At 32.9% G+C, this 23172-nt stretch overlaps 2 protein-coding genes across 4 annotated transcripts; both read right to left on the reverse strand.

The window, feature by feature from the left end:
• Positions 1 to 2660: 2660 nt before the first annotated feature.
• LOC112689158 (b(0,+)-type amino acid transporter 1-like) lies at positions 2661 to 10885 on the reverse strand. Of its 2 annotated transcripts, none has more exons than XM_025562712.1 (12): positions 10582 to 10885; positions 8960 to 9061; positions 8465 to 8740; positions 8218 to 8343; positions 7269 to 7368; positions 7068 to 7112; positions 6851 to 6974; positions 5986 to 6089; positions 5809 to 5905; positions 5029 to 5178; positions 4144 to 4312; positions 2661 to 3269 (listed from the first exon to the last, which is right to left on the reverse strand). In XM_025562712.1, exons 1-12 carry the CDS (start codon positions 10664 to 10666, stop codon positions 3175 to 3177), a joined length of 1473 nt encoding a protein of 490 aa, XP_025418497.1. In that variant the 5' UTR covers positions 10667 to 10885; the 3' UTR covers positions 2661 to 3174. The 2 variants fall into 2 exon arrangements, with proteins under 2 accessions (XP_025418497.1, XP_025418496.1); XM_025562711.1 differs by lacking the exon at positions 10582 to 10885 and adding an exon at positions 10215 to 10469.
• Positions 10886 to 20198: 9313 nt separating this feature from the next.
• LOC112689131 (probable malonyl-CoA-acyl carrier protein transacylase, mitochondrial) lies at positions 20199 to 21832 on the reverse strand. 2 transcript variants are annotated; one of them, XM_025562665.1, is made up of 4 exons: positions 21478 to 21832; positions 20987 to 21385; positions 20703 to 20920; positions 20199 to 20647 (listed from the first exon to the last, which is right to left on the reverse strand). In XM_025562665.1, the coding sequence occupies exons 1-4, from the start codon at positions 21704 to 21706 to the stop codon at positions 20252 to 20254; spliced, it is 1242 nt and encodes a 413-aa protein (XP_025418450.1). In that variant the 5' UTR covers positions 21707 to 21832; the 3' UTR covers positions 20199 to 20251. The 2 variants fall into 2 exon arrangements, with proteins under 2 accessions (XP_025418450.1, XP_025418451.1); XM_025562666.1 differs by having other exon boundaries at positions 21441 to 21532.
• Positions 21833 to 23172: the final 1340 nt, after the last annotated feature.

Consider the following 23172-nt stretch of genomic DNA (forward strand, 5'->3'; position numbering starts at 1 on the left):
TGTTCTTATTATGCGAGTAACAGCTACACAAAAGCTGGCCGTCAGTAATTACTGGTTATTATAACAGCGAATAATGCTCTGATTGTTGCACAAAACGTTTGAACTACATAAGTATAAAAGTATAATGCAATATGGAACGGAAATGATAATATAAATACAATTAGTTAAGACTTCAAAAATTGAATTTTTCAACAGTGCTAGTGAGTGTAGTGCAAGTGTAAATGAGCGGTTCATGAATACAAAGTTTGATTGGTGTTTGCATAAATCGTTTATACCCGTGTATAATATATCCACTATCGATCTTAGATACCTTAAATGTACGCGGCAAAATAAAAAAGAAGCACATCCAACAATTGAGTAGAGAAATACAAAAAATAAAAGTGAATCACTTACAATGAAGACATTGGCAACGATTTAGGGCTGTATTGTTGAAGCTGAAACACGAAAAATATTGTTTATTGGTGTAAGAAATAAGTATTAATGTATATTTCAATGAGCATATAAAATAACAAGGAATCTAAAGAACACCTGTGTTTTAGAAACTGGTACTTTCCATCCACTGCAATGGAAGTAGATATTTTTGTTGATGATTTTAAAAGAAATCTTGATATGCATAATTCGATATATTTATGTATTATAAGTAATATTTTAATAATATATCATATACTATATTATAAAAACAGTATTAATTATAATTAAAATTTGATCTAATGATTTAGTATTCGAATTAAAAAAAATTGAGACACTGAAATATATTTAATATGTAAATTATTGGATAATTTTTGATCTCTGAAAATTTGAATTAACGGATCTTTTTCATTTTTTATATCACACAATTTATAATATTTGATTATGAGATTTGAAATTTTTATACAAGCTTCATTATGCATTGACTTAGTATTGTTTATATTTTCATAAAATAAATATAAATTTTCATATTTTTTGATGATATTTATGTACGTGTGCTTTAAGTGTCTACATACAGTGAAATTAGAAACTGATTATTTTTACGATTATTATTTAATTGATTTAAATTATTATTTTATACTCGTCTTACTATACTCGTCGTTCTATACTCAAGGTTTTCCTTTGAGATAAATATTAATTTTGTCAGGTAAAAGAAAAATATTGTGAGTTAGTTGCAAATAATAAACCATAAGTAGGTACCTACATATAATTTATTTTTATTTCCTTCAGGTAAACATAATGTTGACCCCAAAGAGTTTAGACATTTCCTTCAGGTAAACATAGTATTAACCCGGGAGAGTTTACCATCGGGAGAATTTACTACTCGTACTTTTAAAAATCAGGAGAGATTACTGTGTGACCTGGGAGGGGTTCCAGACTCCATTGATCTCCCCCACCCGTAAAACCATCACCAATAAAAAAAAAAACGAATAAAAAATCAGTACGTCTCTCGGACCGCCGTTGCCCTTCCAAAGTTCTGGTAGCATTAAATATAATTACAAAACGCTACATAAGCTCGTTTGCTTCATTATCCTGTATCATAATATTTAAATATTGATAGTAAAATCGTTTTTAGTGCTGGCACGTACAAAAACAACAACAACAGTTTACCCGTCGTCGATTTCATTTAAGACTTGTACACATTCCTCGCCATGCAGAGCCGCGTTCGATATGTTTATCTTTGTACTCAGCGCGTATGTACTTGACTGAATTCGCCTCGAAATCGTCTACTCGATCACAACCGAATGTAATGAAATCCGCTATACGATTTTCATAGATAGGACGAGCACGTGTTGTCACGTGTCGAACGAACGACTAACCTAACCGCAGCGCAATGTAAATAACTTTTCGATTGCAGTGAATCTCAACCAGTAGAAATTCATGTATGCCGAGTGACGTAATAAAAAATAACACTATGGCACAATATTGGTTTAATGTTAACAGTGGTTTTAGTGAATAGTTTTTATCTTGGTTCAATTCCTATTTAACTGATGGATTTAAATGCGTTTAAATAGTTGGAATTAAATACTCTTCGTTGCCTACCCCAACTGGAGTGCTAAAGGGTGGTCACCTATCATCAGTATTATTTTTTTTGTTCATAAATATTTGTGTGTTTAGGTATTTTAAGGTTCGTATGATATAAAAATACGATATAAAATACGATATAAAAATATTTCTGAATATCAATTTTTCCTGTGGTTGTAATACGTAAATTGAAAGAAGACTTAAATATTCTTATAGAAAGGCTAACGTTAGTTGGCCTGTCCCTCAGTACTACTAAGTGTAATACCATGATATTCACAATATATGTCTCTCCTATTTATCGGACGTATAATTTAAGTGGCACCCCCTTATCTTGAATTTATGATGAATCTCATGATCTCCATGAGATGATTTGAGCATGTGATGAAACGAGAGGAAACAAATGGTTTTGAAAATTAATGTTGAAGGGAAAAGAGGAAGAGGAAGACCAAAAATGAGATTGTTGGATACCATTGAGAATGATATGAGGGCTCTTGGTGTATGCGTTGGAGATACATAAAATCGGGACGAGTAGAAGTTTAGGACAAGGGTAAACGACTCCAAATAATTAGGAAAAAGGCGAAGGAGAAGAAGAACAACAACAAATTGCGGCTTAGTACAATATATTCATAATTTATTAAAATATATACAATTATTACAGATATAGTACGTATACCTTAACAAATAAAATGTTATGCAAATAAAGTGATGAGCAACCCATCGGAGGATGGTGGGGTGGAGGTTGGGCGATTGAACTTACAATTTCGAAGATCTCAACATTTGGGACAATTTGTGAGGTAATCAAAAGTATATTTAAACTCGATGAAACCGCTTGGAACGTTTTAAATGTATTTATACTTTTTTAATACTTACTGCTCTTCAAATTGAGCGTAAAATATGTTTTTATCGATTTAGCATTATGACTGAGCCAATGAATATCATTTCAAAGGTAAAAACGTGCAAGAATCAAGGGTCACGGTTTTGGAGTCCTTTGGTACTAACCCACTCTCCACTCTGTGATTGCGTCTATGGAGATTGTCCCATGTCGAGTGCGATCAGTTTTAAACCGACCGCAACACAAAGCTATTATGCACTCGTTGAAACGGTTGCAAATTTAGGCGACGAAAAATCACAGACAGCGATAAGTCGAAAGGGTCGCAGTGTAAGAGTAAGTGATTCGGAAGACTAATAACGCTGTTTTTCGCACGTATCTTTGGCCGGTTTGTCTTCCTCCGGCGGCAAGACATCCATCAGTCTTATGATGAATCCGGTGAATGTGTCTGCGGACCAAGTACAATAATATGTGAACAACGGGTGAACTGACTGACAAATATTCGTCCCACACTAGTTCGCTGTAGAGTATTATGATACATTGAACCGGTCATCGTTGTTTCGAATAAATTTGGATGCGATTGGTTTTAATGTATTTATTATTTTCTAGGTTTACGAATTCTTCGGCATTAGATTTGAACGTCGTGGTTAGAGATATTTATAAATCACAATTGTAGTTGTTCCAAACCGTTTGGCGGTCGATAAATAATTGTTTAAACGGTATTTTCGTTTTTCGTTTGCCGGTTTAACTTGGGACGTAAGCTTCAGATTTCTTAAAATCCGAAACAATTAATATAGGTACTGTTTAGATTTTTACGAAACCGTGTTAGCTGTAGTTCGATATTCAAGGACGTATAGGTTTGATCGGAAATGGCGCTAGATAAATACACGTGTATGGGAAAAACGTATTATAAGTTTATATGTAACTAATTACCAATAAGGTATTGGTTAGATTTACGTTTAAAAACAATGATCGTTTATTCCGAAGATATACTTATTGCATTGTAACCGATATATATACGTCCTGGGTAGCGAATGTACATAATAATCAAAAGGTGCAAGTCCGACTAACTTACATAATATTTTGGAATTTTGGATACGAATTAATCCGAAATTCAATGACTTAGTTTTGGAACTGATCAGCAGACGATTTAACCGGTCAAATCAAGAATTGAATATTATTATTATATTTAGATTATATTCTTTTCAACTTTAGTACTTTTTGAATAATGACCGGATCAGTTGCATAATATTCAACTACGTTTTTCGGTAAGTATGAAGTTATAACGTATTAATTTGATCAGTTATTGTTAATATACGTACCGACTACGGACAACCTCTTCTTTTGGTACACGAACGGGACGTACAATACGAACGCCGACACGATCAACGCCAACGCTATGAGAAACTGCGGTTTAGGATCTTGGATTATCGGCGTCAGGAACAGCACTACGGACACGATGAGCACGAATATTGGAATAACGATCGGTACCTGTTTAAACGGGGCACATATAGTATGATGGTCCAATTATTTCTGACCGGAAAACACGCGTTTTACAGCTGAAAATCCTGCTCCATTCATCTTAAGGATCAACGGTAGTGAGATCAGAGTAACACGAGTGCCTCGCGAAAGTAAATTATAAGTATCAGTTATGTTCGGACCGAATGAAATGAACACTCTTTTTCGCCTGGATTTTTATTATTATTTTTTTTTTAAATTAACAAAATTTTTATTTATCTGCTATCGATTTTTGTTTACCCGTTTAAATATTATTGATGAAAAGAAAATATGAATTTCTATAATAATTGTTTGTGAATAACATAAAACAACCTACATACGTTGTCGTACAGAACCGTTATAAAGAAAATTTTTCATTGCGACTGATATTCAAAATTTAGATGCGAACGAGTAAAAAAACGTGTGACGGATCATTTTACGGAAAATCGAAAATTAATGTAGACGAACAGATTATATTTTTTGTTTTCATGCCAGTTTGATATTTCTGGTTATTGAAAATGAGTGCTCACCGGTGGAAAAAGGTAAATTTTCCCGGGGGTGTTGTGACTAATGGCACATTTACCGGCCCCTTCACTTAGTCTTTAATCAAGTCTAACGTCAACAAAATAATAGAAAACGGTTCGACGGAATCGATTCGGTTAACAACACCAATATAATATTTTAATACAGTGATTTCGCAAAGCGCTCACTTTGAATGTGCGTTTAACGTCTTTCTTAGTGTGACGCAACACTAACAATGCCACCATAGTGATGCCGTAGAATATCCAAATCAAAAAGCTGGTGAAGTCTATGAGAGTCTCGACGTTTCCGCACAGCAAACAGATCAGTGTGAACAGGCCCTGCGCGCGAGGGATAAGAGGAAAATATTAATATTATTATTACACAATGACATACTTATAAAAACAGTCGGAGAAAAATCGGTAGTTTTTTACAAATGATTATTTTCACACCTAGTTGATCATGAAAACCCACTCATCCGAAATTTAAATACCCCGACACTACACAAAAATCCTCAACGTTGACTAAGAAGGAAATGGTGTAGACTAACCTTCTGCTCTAAAAGCCTATGCATGTGTTTTTTCTTCTTACTGTTCTAATTTCAATCCTCATTCTCAATCAAGTCGTAGATAAAAATATTTTTAATCTATGGTCAAGTTAAGGGTCATTCATGGGTGATTGTTTATTCCCGCATTAACCTGTTTTATATTATTACTTACATCACATATATTTATTATGCTCTTTGTATAGATTGTATTTTTCTTATTAAAATAAAAAAAATAAAAAAGATTCCCAAGTTAGCTACCTGACTTTCAGCGGTTTTAAATATTTTGTTAAATAGTTCTTACTATTTTGTCGTTTTTTTTTTTTTTTTTTTTTTTTTTTAATGATAATAATATTAACCCAAAATATTGTAATTGAACACACAATAAATCGAACAATAATACAAGATTATATTCATAGACACTAACCTGTAAGACGACCGCGGGTGCAGGTGTTAACCGTTCGACGCTCACGTAAGAAAATACTTCCAACATTTGACCTTCTCTGCTCGCAGCGTAGCACAGCCTAATCAACAACAATGGAAACACGTCAGTAGCGTTTCGTGATGTTCAGAATAAAAATATAAAAAACTCCAGGTAACCTACCTGGACGTCTCGAATTGGGTGCTCAGCGCACAACCGAACGTCGCTATGGCCACGCCGAGTGGAATGACGAAAGTGAAGCTTCCGAGTGCTCGAGTCGCGAATTCCTAGAGGTTAAACAATTATTAGCAACCACAACAGACAGTACACGATTACGGTATGTAGTGAATTCAAAAGAGTAGTATAATTATTTACTTATAACGTATTAGCAATACAATATGGAATAATAAATTATACACATAATATAATTTATAACAGGTAATGTAGGTATTGATATGCAATTTTCGTAAAGCCTAAATAACAAGAAATGTAGATCAAAGGTGAAAACGACAAGTTGTTCAACCTATTAACACAATATGCGAATCTAGCAATATTGGAGAGTAAAATAATTTTACTAATTATTAGAATATAGGATATCATGCCACAATACGTCATTGCCAGAACCCGCATAAATACGGGTAGACCGTTTACCATTTTTTAGAAGATAGCACTAGTCAACGGCATAACAAGCTTACGGCAGTAAGTGCTTTATGATTTTTTTTTTTTTGTGATTAAAACTAATAAATTGTTTTACTTTATTTAATAAGAGTCAAAGTGATAATTGTTTTATGCCTATCTTTCTAAACAACAAGACTGACGACTACGTACTGCGTCGTTTTAAATAATAATCGTAACAGCGTTCAAAGTGTCCTGCACGGCGATCACTACAGGTAGCTTAATACGTATATATTGAAAAATATATAAATAAATATAAAAAAAAATATATAAAATATATATGGATATATATATATATTATATTTTTATATTGATATGTACATAAATACGGGGAAAACGCGGTTTTCCGAACCCTCTCGCGGTGTACACTCACAATCGCCACGGCCGGAACGGCAATCATTTCCGGGACCGACAGCACGGTCAGGTACGATACGTTCATCATTACGTAGATGACGGTGACGAAAGGCACCGCTAGGAGGATGCTCAGCAGAATGTTTCTGTAACACAACGGTGTATTGTTATCGTTATTAAGACACGAGAACCCGATACTAATAGATGATTATGACATGGCAGAGATGCTGCATACGTACATTTGTGGATTTTTTATTTCCTCGGACACCATGGTCGAAGCCGCCCTGAAACAGTACGCCCACGTTTGCATCGTTACAACGCGAATATTATCGTCGAACGACGGCGGAAAGTATAAAACATCATACTAAACTATTAGAGTATTATATCAAAAAGTAACGTCGACGTAAAAATAAACACGTATCCCATCGAAAGCCACTTACCACCCGTCGTATGCGAAGAGTCCGCTGTAAAAAGCCATCGACAAACTGTTCATTGATAGATTAGTGCCTTCGAATCCGGTCATCAAGTTCTCAGTTTTTCCTATAATATGTTAAATATGTCATTGATTATTTAGTGTTGTGCGATACGTCGCGTATAGAGCCCGGTTTCGTATGCGTTTTAATATTATTATTATAACCGCGACGATCGAATACGGCATTATAATTTTATCCCGAATTTCCATGATTGAAAATACAATTATATTTTTATATATATACAATTATATATATTTTCATATCTCAAAATGTTTGGGAACGTTTAAGGAGTTTTATTACGAAAAACCCGCTTTCAATCAACATTTGCTGGCGGACCATTAAAAAAAAAATTAACCATCAATCATTCCTTTTAACACATAATTATGGAACATTATGTTATCATTGAGTTAGATCAATAAATATATATACATATGAAGTATAAACATTTACGAATAATAATTATTGCCGTCATAAAAAGTTACATAACGTGTAACTGCAGTCATTATTTTGATAACGCGTAGTTACTGTAAACACCACTTTTTTATCGAAATCGTATTGGAAAAATCTGATTTACTTTATTATCTTTTTAACTTATTGATTCATACTACGTTTATTTTAAAACGCTTCGTTTAATAATTCAAATGTATTTTACATAAAATAAACGTGTCGCGTTAATTATTAATCATCCGTCTTTAGGCGCATAACACATTTATAATCTAATATATGAATGCACATGTTATCTAATACACCTGCAGCTCATTGTATCTTAACACATGTGTACAGGCTACAGCATTTACACTAATTCGCGGACGCTGTGTATAGTTTATCTATCGCAGTAAAACAATATGCGCACAAAAACCGCATGTACGTCCGACGGCCGTGTAGGTCCAATGATTGTACATCGTAATAAACTTACCCAGATAGAGCTGGTACAGTCCACCGACGATTATGACGAAACAGACGGTGACTTTGCACACGGTGAACACGTTTTGGATTTTGACGAAACATTTCATGCTGGTGTAGTTGATGAAAGTCAAGATACCTTTAACACACGAAATCGAATCGTAATAGAGTTGTGCTCGCGATAATATTAGCGGGGTCGGGAGTGAAAAAAACATAGAGAAACGAAAAACGGATTATTATGATTGAATTAATATCCCTACACAGCGCTAGAACACTGACCACCGTGGTCAGTATGTATTCCGTTTTCGGCGTCACTGACATCCACAAACTGAACGGCCGGATCGAGTACTCGGCAAATGTGAGCACGATGACGGACACCATGGCCGGACGGATGTACATGATCGTCACGAACGAGTAAATGAAACTAGGCAGCGCGCCCCAGAACGAGTGCAAGTCCGCGAACGCCTCCTGATAGTAGCTGAACTGACCTCCAGACTTGTTGATCAGTGCGCCCAGTTCGGCATAAGACAGGGCTCCTGTGACATGGATCTTTTTATAAGAAAAAACAAAAACACACCACTCCCTCCTCTTCCACCAGTTTTACCCGATCCTGAACCAAAGTCCCCGGGATCGACCTTATTCCGGATCTTTAATTTCACAGTCTTATTTTTTTATAACCACCCTCTCTCGACTCGCTCCATTCGTCTCCCGCCCGTTTACCTTGCATTCAAATTAAAATATTATCGTTTCGTTACCCAGTAGGGACAGCAAACCACAAGCCGCCCATACGATGAGGCACATGCCCACTGATCCTGTATTGTGCAACGCACTGCCAGCCGATACGAAAATTCCCGATCCTATGCACAAGAAAAATACATAATTAATACATCAATAGTAAACGTATATTATTTTGTTACGGCTAAAACATCAAGTAAAACTGACGACGACCGCTTACGTCCACATGGTATTTTAATTAAAGCCTATAGGCTAAACATATATGTTTAATTGAAACTACGGAATTTACAATTATTTCCGATATAATACTATATGTATATTATTTACTTGATATAAAAATGTAGTATTAATTTTTTCGAACGGAATAACATTCGTTCCCAGCGTCCAGCAAATCGTCATCGGTTATTATAAATAAACCAAAACATATAAAAATTTATGACTAAGAAATTGGAACAAAGATCAGAAATGTCGAGTCACGTGATTAAAAAATGGCTCTGAAAGATTCGATTTAAAAGAACGTGGTACAGCGGTAATTTATGCGTAAAAGTATGTCGTACTAGTGACAAAACCATTCAGTGCAAATTCATAGTAGAGAAGTTCCAAATTTTCTCTTGAAACGTTTAAAATAACTAGGGATGTAGCATTTTTATTTTATCACAAGCAAAAATTCATTCAAAGTTATATGTGTTAACATTTGTACAGTTTTAAGATTTTTGTTAAAAAATTATTAAATAATTACTGAAACAAGTTATAGAAAAAATAAAAACGCTTTTGAAAAACTTTGAAAAAACATTTACTGCATACTCTTTTCTTTAAAACAAAAAAGAGTCGTTACTATAAATGTACACCGAATAGTTATGTCCCACGCATTATAGTTTTTCAAGCCAAAAACCGTAAAAATCCAAGGTACACTTTTAGGTCTTACGTCCTCTCGAGGTGGACTTACACTACTATCACGTCACGTTTTACGGTTAATATGTGAAACCTATTAATGTAGATTGTTTTATACGGTAATTCGTATTTTAGTTACCGATTTTTCCAACGCACTTAACGATTAATATAGCATTGATAATACATTTTAAACGTAAATATTGTATAACATAAAATATGTAAAATAATGTAGTTTTAATCCTAAATTATAATGCGTTTTATACGATAATCGATTGCATCCCATAATATTATTCGTCCGCAGTCAATCTAGTATCGTATAAAGCGCATTATAATTTAGGATCAAGATACAATGATATCGAAAAGAAAAATACAACACAGTTATACCACACATGCACTCCATAGCGTCCGTGTAAAAGGGTTTTTGGTCATTATTTCGCTGCAGCAGTCGCGGCAAGTCGGTTAACGAAACATCAAGTACATTTATCAATGGCGTCGAACTCATACATCGTGTGAAGCGATCGCTTTCTTTTCAGAAAATGGATGGGTGTAAACCAGGGGATTAGAGGTCAAAGGATTGGCGAAGCTAAATTAAGCGTAACGTACACAATTGATGCCTGAAAAGTTTGGATGTTGAGATGAAAATTTTAGATTTCGCTTCACAAAAAAAGTTATTTTAGCGTATATTTATATTAGCTGATATTTAGCAAACGGTGTTGGATAATCTGCGAGCATCACGGCGATTTGTGCTCACCTAGAGTTACGTTTACGATTAGACAGGCCGCGCTGAACAGGCCCAGTTCTCGTTGCAGTTTTACTTCGCGATGAATGGACGTCATTATTGTTTTGGTTTTTTTTTTTTCGTCTCGGCGTAACTCACGCGAAAATATTCATGAAAGCCAAGACTGTGGTCTTGCCGGGAATCGAACGCGGCGCAAGTGAACTACTGGTTAGGTCGTCGCGATAGTTGCAAACGCGATGGTCGAACGGGTTACGCTCACGGAAGAACTTGCACAAACGTATTATATACGCATATGTATAGACGTGTGTGCACCGTCTGCACGCAGATAATGTACTGTTCGACTAAACATTGTACGATGGCACTAATCACGGTTAAACGATTTCGTCGAGTGTCTATTATAAATAGACGGTTAATGTAAAATGTCGTTACGATAATATATGTGTTAACGTAGATGTTAAAGTATGTGTTTGAACATCAAGTGCGCCTATATATGAGTACAAAATAAGCAGTTAGGTAACCTTATTGTACGCATATAAACACAACGATTATATTTACAACGATTTTCTTGTCGATTACGGACAGGATGACGACCGACCGCCGCGGACGTAATGTACAGGCACCGAACTCGTTGAACGGTATTACGATACGTTTACGCCGAAAAAATTAATAAAACACTACCGCGGTAGTTAATGGGTGTTTTTACTCGCAAATGATTTCTGAGGTGATCGGAACAACAGTAATGGTCGAAACGTCTTGAAACGTTTTTTTTTTTTTTTTACAGCATTATATAATACGCCATGAACGCATGTAAAAACGAGTTCCCGTACTGAGTGACGCACAACTTTCGTCGAACCTCGCATGTACCCCGCGTGAGCGGTGCGCTTGGGACCCCCGAATTCGAAATGTCTACGACCGCCCAGGAACGTATTTATATGTTAACCGCTTGTTGTACGGACCTGTGATGTCTCGAATAAGTACGCTAACATATAATATGTATGATGTGTAACCTGGATCTTGAATTTCATTTTGCAACGATCGGTTTCTGATATTATTTGTTTGTTTGAATTTGATCCCAAGACAAGGATCTGTAAAACGGCAATCAACAAAATATTCGTGGAACGTCGAACGTTGTTATTATTAGTTATTTGTTATTATATTTATTATTATAAGTTTACTCCAAAATTAAAAATGTATATCCTCTTACGGGTTAATAGAAATTTTCTTTAATTTGAGAAAACGTAATTTTTTACATTTTTCATCTGTCGAAATGTACTGCAGAAGGCAGATGGCTATAATGACTGCATGTAAATTCGCCATCGCAACGACCGGCCACCCCCTCAATCGCATCACATATTAATTAAATAATATACCTGTGGTCGATTGCGTGAAGCCATTGCAAATTCGAAAAATGTTGATAAATCACTGTGTGTTCGGTAATCGATCGCAAGCATACTCGATACTCCACTACAGTTTCGTCAAGTGCTTGTGCAAACAATCGAATATTATATATTTGTTGTGATTCATCACTTTTCACGTAAGTTCACGTTTAAAGTATTATAATACGTAGTTAGGTTAAGTTAAGTTGGACTACTAAAAATCAATATAAGTCTATGTTATTAGTGTTTACATATTACGATGACAATAACGCAGTAAAATGCTGATTATTCGTTCTTATCATTGTTCTACCTGATCAAGGGTGTACCCAAGTGAGGGGGGTTCGTGTCCAGACCCCCTTATTGAAATGTCTACATGCTCAACGATTTAATAGTAAATAAATAGTATAATAATATATATAATATGTAATATAATAATAGTATATATGTAGTGTATTTTAATTTTCCATTATCAGATAAAATAAAAATGTTAAACCCCCTATAAAAAATTCCTGGGTACGCTCCTGTACCTGATCAATGTGCTGAGAAGATCGAAATACCGCCGCGATTCGGCGTCTCCGTCCCAAATCACCACTGTATACTAATTGAGTCCCTATACCTGAACGGGGAAAAAATAATATACTAATTGAGTCCCGGGTACAAACGAGACATATACTAATTGAGTCCGTGGTTAGGAAACTAATTGTATACGAATTGAGTCCGAGGATTATTTTGAGTAAAATATGAAATAACCATCCAGAGTCCAGGCACAGCGAAAATTATGAATAATAATAAAAATAATAATAATAATAATAATAATAATAATTAAAATTATGTTGCACAGCCGCTCCATACGGATATACCTATATATACATATCATTCATATCATTTTTATGACTTTCGTCAGATAATACTGTTGCAATCAAACACAATAACTAGAATTTAATACGTACAATGCATTTCTCATAGATTTTTACCAATATAAAAATTGTTATTTTATCATTATCTATATTTATTTAATTATACATAAATTATTCATATTATATTATACCCCTACATTATTATATATGTGAGTATATTAAAAAATATTTAAAAAAAAAAACATTTTTAACCACACCTGTATAATTTTTTGTTACAGACAGTCCTATAAGTCTATAAAAATGGAAAGGAAAATGTTTTTATTTTTAAAAAAATTTAACGGGACTCAGTTAGTATTAAAACATGGACTCAATCAGTATTATACCTAAAATGTCACTGGACTCAATTAGTATACACCCCAAAAACAACCCGGGACTCAATTTGTCATAAAAGGTTGTACTGGGACTCAGTTCGTATGCAGCCCAAATCACACCCACTACGAATTAAATATTAGAAGGGCATACCGAATATTATTGTAATAATTATTTGTCCACTATACCTATATGATCTGACTTCTAGGAGAACAGTGACATAGTAATAAATGTCACCGTGAAATGTACTCGAGCTTTCACACATTGCCTCGGTTTCTAAAATGTTTCGATTTTCCCATTCTTTCTAATTTATATTAATATGAGACAAATGCAGTGTCGGCCTGGCTCTAAAAGGCCCAGACAGGATTAACCTAATCTAACTACCATACTACAACATTTATTTATTATTCGTATATTGAAATTAAATATATCTTAAATATGTAAAATGGTCATTAAAATGTAATACATATAGATTCTATATTTGTTATTTTAAATAAAAAAGAATAAAGTTAAAAATTCTCTTAATCTAAATTTACCGTTAAGTATTCAACTTTTATAAAAAAAAAAAAAAAACTATGCATGTATAAAATAAATACATTTAATAATATTTATTATATCATATGAAAAGACCTATTTAAGTAATGCAATTTAATCGAATCCAAAACTTTTATTTATTCGTATTCTGGCTTACTCACAGATTTTTAATCAACCGTATACTAAACGATTAGGTCCGAAATTTTCTCCCTTGAAAATCAGATGGATTTGTCTTACTCGTATTATGTCTACTCCCAATTGGTTAATTAATAATTAATATCCATTTAGTTAGCTATCGATTTATCGTGTTTTCACTAAAGTTGGCATTTACGCTATGTTCAAGACGAATACCTACACATCAATATCTTTATGCGTACAGTTAATTACAAGTAAAAAAAAAAAAAAAACACTATCTACGTCCTCTCGAGTAGTATGCTTTAATTAAAACGTTAATAATAACTGATCAACTTATAGATAAACGACACGTTTGGAATACACACACACACACATATATTCATATATACATATATTTACTTTACGTGTTGTATGAATAATCACAAATCGATATACTCGTATTAAACATGAAAGAATCAGTGTTAAAGCGTAGTAAAACATTAATGATGTTTTAAAATTGTATATCAGAAAAACGTTAATAAAATTTATAAAAAGCAATCGGCTTAGGTACAAGCGACACAAGTAGTCCACTAATAGATTATTGAATCTTAAACGTTCGAGAAATACGAATATGACAGTGACGAATGCTGACTCTGATGTATGGGTATGCTCATTTATCAATTATCATAATGTTTTATAGTTATATTTAATTCATAATTAATGAATAATATACAAATTTATACTAATTAATTAATAAAACTTTAATTTAATATATATATATATATACAATAGCACTTACTTAAATAATATTTAACTAACTAAACAATATTAAAAAATAAATAAAATAAAATTTGAATATAATGTTTATAATTGATATACAATTGAATTCTAAAGGGGTTGTGGAGGCGAAGTTCAAATTTAAATTCATTTATCATTAATTAAAATTCATGAAGTAATCATAACTAACTTAAGTGTACATGAAGTTCTATTTTGGATGAAGAATACAGGGTCAAATCCTAAGTATAAGGTAAAACATAATAATAATGTTGTTTTTCATCCTTTTATTTTATATCTATTTAAAATCCATTTTAGAATGTTTTTTTTTTTATGTAACTATCATTATCTAAATGTATCTAGTCAATGAGTTCTGTTACCAATGAAATTACTTTTATATGAATTGAGAATTGCATATAGTTGCAATAACATACCCTTAATCACTAAATAAATAAACACAAAAATGAGTAGGTACTATCAAATTTCTCATAAAATATAAGTACAGTGTATATCAGTATATCATTTATAATATTAAAGTATTAAACTACCGATTTCCAAAAATTTCAAAATAATAATTAAAGAACAAAAAAAGATGAAAATAAGATGAAAATTTAAGAAACTTAGTTTTTAAAAAATAAAAATAAATAATTAAAATATCAATTAGGCCACAATTAACTATTTAATTTGTTTATATATATCTTACCTCACAGTTAAATGAAAAATATTCACAGACATTTATAAAAATTGATTACATGCTATACTTTAAATAATTAAAAAAATTTATTTTATTTTTATATAAGTTTACAAATTAAGTGTTTACATTTTACACTTAACATAACATATACAAGGGTTTATTATTCAATAATGATAAAAAATAGAAGCAATAATAATTTATATGTTATATTTTACTAGATATGCAACGAACAGCTTATTAATTTTCGAAGTTTCGGACAACCAAAATAGATACAATTAAAAAATAAATACATCATTTATATTTATAAGCTCTTTTAGTTATTATATATAATTACTTAGTAACTAGTTGGACATTTAATTTTCTCTTAGGTATCTATTCTCCTTTATTTTTGCATTTCACGGTCTAGATTAATATCCTAGCAACATATTTCGATTGATTTGGTTTCTCATTTATGTATATTTATTTGTTCATTATTCTTATTGTTCACATTTGTACGTTAATCTTATTTTACATGATTAATTCAAGTGAATCGATTATAGCAAATTTGATTACAATATAAGTAGTAATTATAATATAATATTATACATATTATAATATTTGGTACTGATTATATTTAAATAAAGAATGTAATTATTTTGTCATATAAATGTTAAGTCGTAGAAGTAGGTCTCCTCTTATGATTAAATCTAAGTCGAGATCACCTAAAATTAGAACTGCTGTTAAAAGAAGATCACCTAGTCCATTAAAAAAAGTAATTAGATCAAGACCTGTATCTCCTAATGGTCGCCGTAAAGATAATAATATCTTAGATGATGAATATTTGAAGAAAAAGGAAAAAATTAAACCTGTGGATAAGCAAATAGAATCTAGTTCAATAGATCCTATTTAAAAGCAAGAAAAAGAAAATTTGAGTTCAAAAAGTTGGTTGAACCATCAAGCAAAAAAATTTTAAGGAAAACTAATTCAGTTCAAGTAGCAATTCAGACTGAAAATAAAGAAATGAAAAATAAAATGAATGAACCTGAAATAAAACCAAAAATTATGCAACTGACAAAAAAATCAAATAAAATTTCAATATACTTTGCAAATTCTAAAAACATAATGAATGAGATGAAAAAGGATTTGGAAGTAATACAATTACGAAGAACTGTTGAATTAAATAATTTTCCAGGGAAAATAAAAGTCAAAAAAAGACCAAGAATTGTGTTTGGACATAATGATGCTAATGATTTAGTCATTGATCAAGGTTTGTATACATAATTTTATTAATATTAATTATGTATAATATTTATATTATTATTTTTGGTAATATTGTATTAATTTTTTAATTTTAGAGGATAGATTTCATTATTACAAAGAAAAAAAATAAAACAACGGTAGTAGAATCTAAAACTTTAGAAGTACTCGTATATAGTTCATCGGTAGAAGACATGTCTGAAGAGAATGAGAAAAACGGAAGAAAAAAAGATTTGTGATCCGATTTCTAATTTATTGAACTTTAAATTTAATGTCTTAATTATATTTTGATTGAAACCTTTAATAAATAAAACTATAATTACAACTGTTGGCTATTTATGATTGATTTTATTGTCTAACGATCTTTTAATATTTTTGATTTTATTATTATCGTATTAAACATACTGTGCCTAGTTATAGAAAAATCTTATCCAATATATTATTTTTTATATTAATATAAATATACCTAGTCGTGTCATAAGTTCTGTCCCTACTTATCAGTTATTCTATAAATATTTTACGATAGCACTAATGACTTTATTTATGAGTATAATTTTCAATAAGTGTCATATCTACTATTTCTGGATAGTACGATAGTTCACGTCAAGTATTAAACATGGAATGGGGTATTAAAGAAAATCGTATTGCTGTCGTTGCGTTATTTAAGTGTAATAAAACACCAATAGAGATTTTTAACTTATTAAAACCGTTAAAAATAACGAAAAAATTTGTTTATCGGACCATTAAACGATTTAACGAGTTGAACACTATAGATGACAAGCCAAGAAGTGGACGTCCACGTGAAACTAGAACAACTGCAGCAGTCAAAGCTATCGCACAGAGGATTCGCAGAAATCCACTCCATAAACAGAAAATCATGGTTAGAGAAATGAAAATTCCACCAAGAACTATGTCACGCATAATTAAAGAAGACCTAAGCCTTGGAGCTTATCGAAGAAGCACCGGCCAGCGGTTAACAGACGCTTTACGTAAAATTAGAGCGATAAGAGCGAAGAAGTTACTTCAACAGTACGCGAAAAATGGTCACAGACAGATACTGTTTACAGATGAAAATATTTTTACCATAGAAGAAAAATTTAACCGTCAAAATGATAGAGTTTATGCTCACAGCTCTCGGGAAGCTGCTGAAAAAATGTATAGGGTAGAAAGAGGACATCATCCAGCCTCAGTGATGGTTTGGTGGGGAGTGTCATATGAAGGCGTTACTCAACTGCATTTCTGTGAGCAGGGAGTCAAAACACGCGCATTTAACTACCAAAGTGATATTTTGGAAAAGGTTAGGTTAGGCCTTTAGGTGATACCTAGTTTGTTGGAAAGAACTGGACTTTTCAGCAGGATTCAGCAACTGCACTTAAGCAAAAACGACACAACGCTGGTTGGAAGTCAATTTACTTGGATTTATTGCCGCTCAAGATTGGCCCTCAGGAAGTCCAGACATCAATCCTTTGGATTATAGACTGTGGAGTGTTTTAGAAGAGAAAGCCTGTTCTAAGCCCCATAGATATATCGAGTCCTTAAAAGCCGATTTGATGAAATCAGCTGCCTCAATATCGTTGGAAGTGGTGCGTGCTGTGATAGACGAGTGGTCAGATCGTTTGAAGAAATGTATTAATGCAAATGTTGGACATTTTGAATAGTATTTAGTTTTTTTTAGTTACTAAGTTGATAAAAAATAAATAACATAAGATTTTTATATTTGTTTTATTTTATTTATAAAATATACACATTTGTATGAGGGACAGAACTTATGGCACGACTAGGTATATATTATATTATAATTTTTTATGTGAATTCCCAAATTATAATTATTAATTTTATAAATAATAATGTAAAATAAACATATCAACTATTAATTCAATCTTTAATGTAAACATACTTTAATGAATGATTACTTGTATATTTTTTTATTAGGACCACCTTGACTTTGAATCTTGTTTTTGATCAAACAATTAAATGTACTCAATCACTTGCAATGTACCTAATGGGTATGTTAATAGTTTATACCTAAAATTACTGGTTTAATTATATCTGGTACAGAAAGTTCATATAATGACATTCAGTGTCGCCTAACTAAAATGAAATTGGGGGAAGGAGGCAAAAATAATTTCTTACTACCCACCACTTATTTAACCATAAAAAACATATACAGAGTGACTACGATAAAGTTAACACGAAATATTTCCAACGCATCACATTTATTTAATCTGGGTTTTTTTTATCTTTAAAAGGACTTGAATTTACACTTATTTTCGAAAAATTCCAATTTTTAACATTTTTTCTTCGTCCATACGCAGTAATCAGTGGCTAATACTGACTCCGATGTATGGGCATGCTCATTTATCATAATGTTTTATAGTTATATGTAATTTATAATTAATAAATAATAAACAAATTTGCATTAATTTATTAATATGACTTTAATTTAATATATATATATATACAATAGCACTTAAATAATATTTATCTAACTAAACAATATTAAAAAATAGCACAGTAAAACAAAACGAAGAAAAATTGTCATATACTCGTGCACTTAAATTTTATAAATTAGGACATTGACAAAGCGCAACAGAATGAGCATGCCCTGAGTAATAAATACCGCAGCTGCTAGTAGAGGTGGTCATGGAATAACTGGTATTTTACAGCGGTAACAAGCGTCCTATAGCTTGCGCACACATCTATTGCATGCTCTGTCATTAAATGTTACGAAGTATAACAGAATTAAATTACATTATTGTAATGCATTATGTTCCTTTAAAATACGTAATATATTATTGATTACAAAATAATTTTTGTATATTGATTAATAATAACGTTTTTATTCCTAAGCATGCGTGGAGAATTCGCCACTGGAATATGAGTACTCACTACTCCCGTGTTTGGAGCTATGTGCACTTATGCACTGCAGTACAGCGGCTTCGCGATGGAAATCTTTATGATTGTGCCAATCAGACCCATGCGAACCATGCTATAAATATAAAATAGCTGTAATTCTTTAAACGAATCGTTATTGATATCGACAAATGTGATTTTCCGTATTTTCCTAACACGCAAAACAGGCGTATTATATATACAGCAATGTTTCTTAAGCTGTATTCCGCGGAACCCCCGGGGGTCCCAGAGATAACTTAAGGGTTCCGCGAAACTCAAGTGTTTTTTTTCTCAAAATAATCAAAAAAATTAATTTGAAAATATCTTACTAAAGAGCTAGGGGGAAATGATCATGTTAGACAATTTTTTATTTAAATTTTAGATAGTAGTCAATTACAGTATGCAATGTACAATTAATAATAATACATACTCAATAGTGTTTTTTACATATACAATATTATAAAGGTCGAATAACTACCTTTGTTAAAATTAGTACCTGCTACCCAATTATAATGGATAAAATTACAGTTTAGTTTCAACACGACCATTGTCAGTGCCTTACGATTTTTGTACAGGAAAATAGGGGAACTCTAATCCAGAGGTTCTGCATACAAAAATATTATTGTTTGGTGTTCCTAAGAAGTTTAAAAAACACTGGGCAACAGTAATAAAGACAACCTAGTATGATGCGATACGGGTCTTAAGAACAAGCATCGATGTCATAAATGATCTACCAAAACAAAAAATACAATCGTATATACAAATATAGTGTATGTACAATAATTATTATTAAAATAAACTTTATTTTACTTAATATAAATTTTATTTATATATTATTAAATGTTAACAGTGTAACATGAATTATGTGCTTTAGAATTAACAGTTTTTAACAAAGACTTTAGGGTTGAGCCTGGTCCACACTCAAAAGTATCAGGGAAATTTGAACCGACAGGACGTTCATACAATATGTGTAATGTTTGTTCCCACTTAACAGGTCTGTATATTTGCTTGGGCAAATTATGAAACACTTTATAACTATTATGATAACGTTTTCCATCAATATTTGAATGAACGGCTATTATAGGTTCATTGATTTGAACTTTTTTAAGTGCTGCTGCAAACGGTTCAACAGCAGGCCGCATAAGATCAGTGTGAAATGCACCAGAAACATTTAACCTTTGCATCTTTCTTAGATTGTACTGTTTCAGATTTAATTCTAAGTATTTTAAAGCCTAAAAAAATAATGATGATAATATTGGAAAAGTTTATTACTTAAGTACTACATACTTCTAAATGTCCAGCTACTACTTTACAATCTGGGTTTAAATAATTTGATATGGCACACACAGGTTTTTCGATTCCTTTATCTAGACACCAGTCTCTGGCCATTTTTAGCGCATAATTTAATTTAGAATCAGGCCTTAAGTAAATGTTAGCCATTCCACCTGGTTCAATTTCTGATGCATAATGCATTGCTTCAGCTCGCACTTTCACTAATTTCACAGCTGAAAAGTACAGAGTTAAAAATAAAAATCAGTAGTGAAAAATAATTATGAATAGTTATTGATTACCATGTTCAAATGAAAAACAACCAGCAAATGTGAGAGCTGCAAATTCCCCAATGCTGTAACCAGCAGCGGCCATACAGTTTTCAATAGCGCTGGGTTGTTCTTCTTTCAGTTTTTCAACAGCGCCCAAAGAACATACAAAAATGGCTGGTTGACTGTAGATGGTGAAGTCAAGTTTGGATTTTGGTCCTTCCAAACAAAGTTTCAGAAGATCGTACTTGAGCACTGCGCTGGCCGCATTGAACATGTCCACGACCTGTGGGAACACCAGTAGATTTTTGCCCATTCCTACGTACTGGGTACCCTGACCGGGAAACATGAGTATTGATGTCTCCTTTGGATCAACTTTGGGTCGCAGTGCGTGCTGCATCTGAGATTGATTCTTGTGTGGCACGTACGCACCTGCAGGTGACAGAACGCATGGAAGACGGAAACAAAAACACATAAAAAACCTCACCTCAACTACCTAGGCGAAAGCCAATGCGTTCACCAACCTTTTGGATACGGCGAAGTGGTCCAGTTCTCGATGTCCCCTATGACAGTTGACTCCTCTGGCACGGTCGCGTCATTCAGCAGTCGTTCCACGTCAGACCGGTCTTTAAAATCCGAACCATTTCCGGCCTCGGTCGACGAGTGCCTGCATCGCGCCGAGTGTAAGTTGTACACCGCGCCGCAAGTCCTGGGTAAACGCCCGGGCCACCGGCGACACGTCGTCAGCATCATGCTGATGATGATGGTGTCGGGTAGAAAAATATAATATCGTAAAACGAGTTTAAAAACAAACTAGTACCATGACGGATCGTAAAAACTAAATAAAAATAATATGCGCGCGGTTATCAAGGGACCGGATCACGTTATCACGATTAATGAGGACTGATTCAAGTCCATGTGGATACAATCGAGCACAACAGTGTGGCCACGTGTCACATACATTTATAAACTCAGGACGATGACGCCTCCAAACGGTACAGTTTAATAATTTGCAGTATGCATTTTAACGCTAAAAAATTGCGAAAACTTCAAGAAGTGCACAACGAAATAATAATTGAACACCGATACAGTACAGCATTCAGGGAACGTTCTATTTAGAGTCACGTTAAACGAATAACGTTTTTTTTCTTTTTCCCGTCGTTACGTGAACCAAGTTTTCGTAACTAACCTTTTTTTAAAAGTCTTTTATAAAGGTCTCTTGGTACTTGGGCCCCATTATATTTTCTTACACACTTACCAATATATACCAAGTTGCGGCACTGCTAATGAATTAAAAAACATGCTATTTTGGCAGTATCTCACGTCCATTTCTACTGAAACGAAGCTAGTTTTGATTTGTAACAACCATTTACGCGTTGTACTCTCCCCATGGGCGTAGCGAGGGATGGGCAGGGAAGGCACTTGCCCACCCCTGCCCCTCAAACTGAATTATATTTGTTTATACCAAACGTGTAAGTTTTACATTAAAATCAAAAATTAAATAAGATATGTCTAAAAATAGTTTAGTGGGACCGAGTGTTATCTACACGTGTAATTGTTTTGACGTTTTATGTATTATTCAATGGTCTAACTGTAGATTATTTGAATTACGAGTTACACTAATTACTAATTACGAATTAACACTAATCGCTTATGTTTTTGCCCTCCCCCGATTTAAATCTTAACTACGCCCATGACTCTGCCCGATTTTTAGCCTCTTTTTCGATTCTTCTTCGCCTGTGTACTGTGTAAGCACATAGTTTTACATAATGCCGTGAAATTGCATATGTTATAAGATTGAAAACACACAAGAGACCTCCGTATCTTTGATCGTGTTTACCTTTAAAGAGCAATTAATCGACCTGAAAACTATTGTAATTCGTTTTAACCCACGAATTCAAATCCAAGGTAAAACTTACCATCCCCCTTCCCAATTCTCCCCGTTCGGTCTCATATCCTACGCGTCCGATCACATCTTTTGCATCTATTAATAGATACAAACTTCAATACTAATGAAATTCCCAGCTTTAATATTGAATAATTACTATCCAAATTCCTTTCGGGTTTTAATTCCAAAATGAATCCCCTCATTAACCATTTTTCAACAGTGATAAATCAAACAATAAATGAACAAATCAACTTTTTTAAAAACGTGTTTAAATGTATTTAAATTATAAATATAATCGTTAATATAGTTATAAATTCACCAAGTATGGTAA

The sequence above is a fragment of the Sipha flava genome, unplaced genomic scaffold, assembly GCF_003268045.1.
Source record: "Sipha flava isolate LNK unplaced genomic scaffold, YSA_version1 42_pilon_pilon, whole genome shotgun sequence".
NCBI classification, from domain to species: domain Eukaryota; kingdom Metazoa; phylum Arthropoda; class Insecta; order Hemiptera; family Aphididae; genus Sipha; species Sipha flava.